Source organism: Salvia splendens, chromosome 9 (assembly GCF_004379255.2).
Source record: "Salvia splendens isolate huo1 chromosome 9, SspV2, whole genome shotgun sequence".
In the NCBI taxonomy this organism is placed as follows: Eukaryota; Viridiplantae; Streptophyta; class Magnoliopsida; order Lamiales; family Lamiaceae; genus Salvia; species Salvia splendens.
In genome coordinates this window covers 22598404-22605421 of record NC_056040.1, presented here as the reverse complement: position 1 = coordinate 22605421, position 7018 = coordinate 22598404, and the positions used below count along the sequence as shown (strand labels likewise).

The window sequence follows — 7018 nt, the reverse complement described above, 5'->3', positions numbered from 1 at the left end:
TATATATAATATAATATATTAAATTAATAGAATATATATAATTCGGTTTTTCGGTTTTTTTCTTCGCCCGAACCGAATCGAACCGAAAAACCGAATTTTTTTTATTTTTAAAATCGAACCGAACCGAAAACTGAAAAAACCGAACCGAATTTCAAAATTTCAGTTTGATTCGATTCGGATATTCGGTTTCCGATTTTTTTGCTCATCCCTAATTACTTCCCTTACATCACAATCTGGGACATAACTAATTCACTATCTTTGGCACACTCAATGTATAAAAATTTGTATATTTACAAAGATTACACATTGCACAGCTTTCGCCTCTTGTTTACACCCTAAACCCTAATTATTTTTTCTCAAAATTTCCGGCTACTGTCACCAATCTACCACACTACCGACAATTCGCCCCCAATTTCGTCGGTCCACCAGCACGTCAGCTTCCCGCTGCTGCCGCCGTATACCTTTGCTCGCCGCTCTCGTAAGTCTCAGTTCAGCAACATTAAGAATCCTTAGTTCTAATTTTTCATCAGGTCAACTTATTCTTTACCAATGTCCCATCTCAGTAATGAGGTCTGCAAGTTTATTCATTTTTTCTAAATTGGAAGAATAAGATTTGTGCGATATTGAAATTTGATGTCGAATTGTTTTATTTTTTCATTGACTAATGGATGCTGTGTATTTTGGTGGAAGCTTTGTGATGTACTGAATTTGACTGGGATGAGAATGACTAGGCAGTACGTGTAATTATCGGATATTATGGCTTGTTTTTTACCCCAAATATTTAGCTCCAATGCTTAATCTCATGTGTATTAACCGCTAATATGCAATAGAGTTCCACAAAACTTATGACTTTTACAGAAAATAATTACTGTATTACTTATTTATGACCGAGTATTTAGTGGATGGTGGATGAGTAGGCTAACATTTGGGCTTTATAGTTTACATAGAAGGTTTGACAGACTGCACAAGAGTCTTGCAGATGACATAATAGACAAATTGATGAACACTTTGGCGCGAAAACAGCCAAAACATGGCTGCACTTACCCTTTTTATATATAGATATAGATAATCTATCCAAAGTTAGTGGGTTTCCAGTATAACTACAATCTTTAGGTAGAAGACTTGGTTGCCCAGACATGCTCCCATGCATTTCTGTTTACTGTCTTCTGTGTTGGGAGATTCAGATTGTTTTTTGGGGCTTATGCTTGCAGTTTAATGGCTGGTCCAAAACTCAACAAGAAGAAGGGTGGTAGAGCAGTTAATCCTCCGCCGAAGAAGAAGCAAAAGGCATTGCCTACTCTAGAAAAAGAATCTAAGAAAGCGGAGATTATCAGTGATTCTGATGGCTCTGAAGAGCTCAAAATGCTTGAGAACTCAGATGAGGAAGATCAGGGATTGGACTCGAACTCGGATATGTCGTCAGATGGTGATGATATTTATGCCAATGACATCCTCCTAGGGAGTGATGATGAAGGTATTGTTGTCTGCTTTTGTCATTAGACCTTTATCGGGATAATAATTTGTTCTCTTAACTTTCTCATATGGTTTCTTTCTTCTGTTTTTTTCAGAGGGGAGTGACAACAAAGGTACTTTTTCAGTTGTTGACTACGCACATCAAGACCAGTCTATAATCTATCCACTGTATTATAAATTTTATTTATTTATTTTTGGCAGAGGGGGACTCAGATTCTGATGTATCTGATTTCGAGAAGGAAGCAAGAGAAATTGATGAGGAAAAGGCACGGGAAGAAGTAGATGCCGAAGCTGAATTAGAGCTTAATATAAAAAATGAAGCTAATGAGTTTGCTTTACCAACTGAGGAGGTTCAGCTTATGAGATACTCTTGTTTCTTTGCAATGATTAGAATTACGGAACGCAATCCCTTCAATTTATCATGTCCTTTTAACACTTTTCTTAAATAACTTAGGAGCTCGAAGAAGAAGCACATAGTCCCCCAGATCTATCCAATCTTCTAAGAAGGATAAAAGAGAGTATGTTTAGCTTATCATCTGTTGATAGTTTAGATACTCATTTAGTTTGTTTAAGCTTGGGGTTACACTTTCAGTTGTACGGGTGCTTTCAAATTTTAAGTCTTTGAGGCAAGAGGGTGCTACACGGAAAGATTATGTCGAACAACTCAAAAAGGATTTAATATCTTACTATGGATACAATGATTTTTTGGTCGAAGCTCTGGTTGAGGTAATTCTTTTTTTTTTCTTTCAAAACATGGTTTGTTTTGGCAGTACTTCCTGATGCATTGTTTGCAAATTTGTAACTGCAATTTGCAATGCTTATGTAGATGTTTCCGGTTGTTGAACTCATGGAACTCATTGAAGCTTTTGAGAAGCCAAGGCCTACCTGTCTTCGTACTAACACTTTAAAGGTAATTTACCATTTTAAACCCAAGTATCCAACAGCCTTGTGCTTTTTATAATTTTCCACTGCCAAACTAGTGGCTTCCTGTTGATGCCTCTGTTTTGTATCTTAGACTCGACGGAGGGACTTGGCTGGTGTTCTTTTAAACAGAGGAGTCAACCTTGATCCATTAAGCAAATGGTCCAAAGTAAGATTTTACTTTTAGTATGTGAGCAATGGCTGGGATTTGAATAGTCCTTATCCATAACATTAAAGCACTAATGTTGAGGTGATGATACTCCTGTTTTGTTAGGTGGGTTTGGTTGTATATGATTCCCAAGTTCCGATTGGGGCCACTCCAGAATACATGGCTGGTCATTATATGGTATTCTCATATCTCTATTATCTACCCTTAGCTTATCATATCAAATAAAGCTAATGATCTGTTGGGCTTGCAGCTTCAAGGTGCAAGCTCTTTTTTGCCCATAATGGCCCTTGCTCCTCAGGAGAAAGAGAGAGTTGTTGACATGGCGTGAGTATTTGCCATTCATACAACTACTATGCAATTGTTTATGTTCTTTGTGGTCTTTACTCATTTATTATTTTACTTGTTACAGTTTGATTCCTGGGGAATCCATTTTTAACCTTTTCTTTTTATTTCACTCCCCCATTGCACTTTCAATTTTACAATCAACTTTTCATAAGTCCGGTTTATACTTGAAGCAAAAATGTTTGCTTGGTACAAGTCTGTTGATTCTGTATGCTCTTCCCTTCCTGACTTAGTTGGTGCATTTATAGGGCTGCGCCTGGTGGTAAAACTACATACATTGCTGCTCTTATGAAAAATACAGGTGAGAAACGGATTTGATGTAAAAATACGGGTTTATGTTATATCTGTTATAAATTATCTTTTATGCTTCTGCACATCTTCACTGTGTATAAAACTGAAAAAATGCCTCAATTGGACTTTGTAGAACTGTCTTATTTCCGAAACATATTTTTCAATTAAAATCTGTGTATCAAAACCACTGAGGATCCATGATCCTACTGTTCGAACATGTTAAGGTTTATAGTAGCTTATAACCAAATCTGTATTTTGTAAATTAATGGTAAGCTATCGCTGTCACCATGTGATTCTGTATTAGGAAAGAAAGTGATGTTTTTTATTACAAAGTTAGTGTTGAAGTCTATGGTTTAAGTACTTATCAGCTATCACTACCTTCAACATATTTCTGTTGCTAGGGGGAGAAAATCACTCTCCTTTTCCCTCAAACATATATTATGCCTAAAAAATGGTTCAGCTCAGTTATTGATACCTCTAATTTTAACATGTACCATTCACACCATTTATACTTTTTACTCTGGATCAAAATATGCGCTCCAGTTACTATCTATTTCAGACTAAATGAACCATTATTATATGTGCCAAGGCCCAAGGTAGTACTTGTTGATGATAATGCTACATGGGACTGACACACGATCTTTTCTGAAAGGTATGATCTATGCAAATGAGATGAAGGAGTCCAGACTCAAATCTCTCACTGCAAATATACATCGGATGGGTGTAACAAACACCATAGTTTCTAACTATGATGCGAGGGAGGTAATAATCTTATCTCAATATTCCTATTTCTCTTAAAAAGTTTTAATGCACATGTGTTTGTGTGTGTTTTTTTTCGTCCTGTCACCCTATTACCTTGGGGTGAAAATAATATTCCCTCTTTCTGCATCAAATTCAGCTGCCCAAAGTCCTGGGAAGCAACTCTGTCGATAGGATTTTATTGGATGCTCCTTGCAGTGGCACTGGTGTAAGAAGTCAAATATATTCTAGAATGCATGCAGCTTTTTTTTTGAACTTGATATGATGAAAATCAATGTGATTTACACTTGGTTGCAGGTTATATCTAAGGACGAGTCTGTGAAAACCTCAAAAAGTGCTTTAGACATACAAAATTGTGCTCATCTACAAAAGGTGTGCTTGAATGTGCAATCCATTGTTCTTTTAAAATATGAAACCACGTCATTACTTATGATCTGTCATTGTAGCACAATCGGGTTGTTGGATCTGAAAGAATCCGTTATCCTTTTTTATCTCGTATGTAGTCTGGAGTTGATTGCAGATGTTCAGATTTAATGAATTAGTTAGCAAAACCTATCTACCAGCAATACTCTGCTAGTTTCGTTTAATGCATTGTGGTGAATCAACTGCACTTTGAGGCAGCTCTTCTTGTTTTATCTGTAACACTGCTTCCCATTACTGATTAAGAGATAACTAGCATCTTATGTTGGAAGTCCTTCTCTGGGTAAGAATCTTGTGCTTTCCGCTGCACTGATAAGAGAATCTAATTCTATTAGATTAAAGTGTTGGTGTGAAAAGTTATGTTTATGTGTTTCTAGTGGTAAATAATTGTGCATACTTTTTGGCTTTCTCCTCAGTCCACAATGCTTAATCATCAACATAATTTTCTAACTGATGTCGTCATTACATTAACTATCGAAAGGCTTAGGAATGACTGCCTTTTTTCCAAGAAGAAATTGATGTTACTATCCACAAAGGCCATTGTTTTCAGTATGCAAAAATAATTGCTCCAAAAATAATTTATTTCCTTTCCTCTTGCAGCAATTAATTCTTGCCGCGATAGATCTTGTGGATGCCAACTCAAAGTCTGGAGGATACATTGTCTACTCCACATGTTCCATAATGGTTGCTGAGGTTTGTAGCTTTTTGAGTACCTACTAGATCTCCTATTGCATTCTATTATCCTCTTCTCAGCTTCTGTAGTTTTCAGAATGAAGCAGTCATTGATTATGCACTCAAGAAGAGGGATGTTAAACTTGTTCCTTGTGGCCTTGATTTCGGACGTCCTGGGTACTTCTCACTACATATTCTATAGAAAGATTACTATAATTAATTTTTATGATTCTGACAATCCTTTGTTTTGGTTCCAGATTCATTCGTTTCAGAGGGCATCGTTTTCACACTTCCCTGGACAAGACAAGGCGCTTTTATCCCCACGTCCACAATATGGATGGGTTCTTTGTAGCTAAGGTATGTCCACACTCCATACCCACCACTCTGCTTCAATTGATCGAACCCTTATGTCTGTCTTTTGTGCTATCTATCAGTTTGGCTTCCAGTTTCACTGAGTTGAATGAGAACTTAATACTTGATACTCTGTTCATTTAGTCCCGGCTGATAATACTCTTTCCGCCAAGACTGACTTTTTGTCGTATATCTGATTTACTGTGCAGCTAAAGAAAATGAGTAACATGAAGCCAGCATCTCAACAGTCTGAAGGTGGGGAGTTGGAGGAGGAACCCGAGTTGATGGAAAGCAATGACCAGGAAGAGATTGTCAACGAGAAGAAACAAGACAAAATTGCGACAGAAAAGGTTGTCAAAGAGAAGAAACAATTGAGCAAATCCTCTAACGGAGTTGGGACAGGGAAGCAACCGTCTTTGAAGGAAAAGGAAAAGGAAAAGAGAAAGAAAAGGGAATGGCCTTCAAGAGAGGAGATTGCAAAAAACAGGTACAGCATATAGTTGTAATTGTGATCATTAGTTGTAAGAAGCTTTTTCTAGTTTTCTTATTTAATTTTGTTGGTTTGCAGGGAAGAGAAACGACAGGCTTTAAGGGAATCGAAGAGAAAAAGGTAAAGGTGGAAAGCAGCCATCCAATATGCACAGTTGAAGTGGGATATGTATATGCTTACCACAATTTTATTTATTACTCCCATCTTCCAATACTTTATATCGCTAGTTTTGTTAAATATTAAATGTGGATTCGCTCTCTCATTTTCTTGGTTGGATTTTTAGCATAATGATATGATAGTATAAACATATAAACTGGATATATTTTGTCTAGGTCATGACCAAATTCTAATTTTTAAAAAATGTGTAATAACAAGTCTCTATATTCACTTACGTGACGAAAAATTTCATTATTCCCTTCACAACTTCACTATACATAAGCGCTACAACTTTTTTAGGTTGAGTAATGATAGTAATATAGGTGGGATGTGGACAACTTCACCAACCATAGTCACCAAACAAATTAATTTAGGATTACAATTCCCAATCAATGAGTAAAAAAATGCAAATGCAATTAATTTCTCCCTAATAAAGATTTGACTTTCCGTGTACGAGAAACCCAAGCCAAGCGTACTAGAGTGTGAGTAGTGTTCAATACCTTCTTTTCTGGTCTTTTCTTATTAATTGCAATAACGATGTTAGTTGTTTGGGATTGATTTTATAGTTATACTTTTGGAACGACGTAGGCTTGAATTGCTGAATCTAGACAGCCTACATTTCATAGTTATTGCTAATTGTGTGATGTTAACCTACAAAATACGAGGAAAAAATTTATTGGTATTTGTGGGATTTTATTTAGTACTACAGTGGACGGCTTTAAGATATAGTACTAGTAAATAAACGAGAAAGCGTATGTGTTCATAGAAGAATTCAGACTTCTCCATCTTAATATCTCTTCACCCAATTTAGAGCATCCATAATGGGACGCCCGATAGGCAGGCACGATGCGTGCCATCGTCCGCCCCATTGTGGGTGCAAGCCATCGTCCGTGCCCTACGCCCACGCCCGATGTATCGTCCGCGGTTGAAGCGCGGACGATGGCCTATCGTCCGCGCCATTGTGGGCTCGGCGG

At 37.1% G+C, this 7018-nt stretch overlaps 1 protein-coding gene across 1 annotated transcript; it reads left to right on the top strand.

Annotated features, from left to right (window-relative positions):
• The first annotated feature begins 294 nt into the window (after positions 1-294).
• LOC121746627 (26S rRNA (cytosine-C(5))-methyltransferase NOP2B-like) lies at positions 295-6208 on the top strand. The gene is made up of 19 exons (XM_042140529.1): positions 295-478; positions 1212-1474; positions 1569-1586; positions 1675-1823; positions 1928-1991; positions 2066-2199; positions 2300-2383; positions 2489-2563; positions 2669-2740; positions 2814-2887; positions 3154-3206; positions 3849-3958; positions 4095-4163; positions 4253-4327; positions 4976-5068; positions 5145-5224; positions 5305-5404; positions 5608-5885; positions 5967-6208. The coding sequence occupies exons 2-19, from the start codon at positions 1216-1218 to the stop codon at positions 6010-6012; spliced, it is 1833 nt and encodes a 610-aa protein (XP_041996463.1). The 5' UTR covers positions 295-478; positions 1212-1215; the 3' UTR covers positions 6013-6208.
• The last annotated feature ends 810 nt before the right edge of the window (positions 6209-7018 follow it).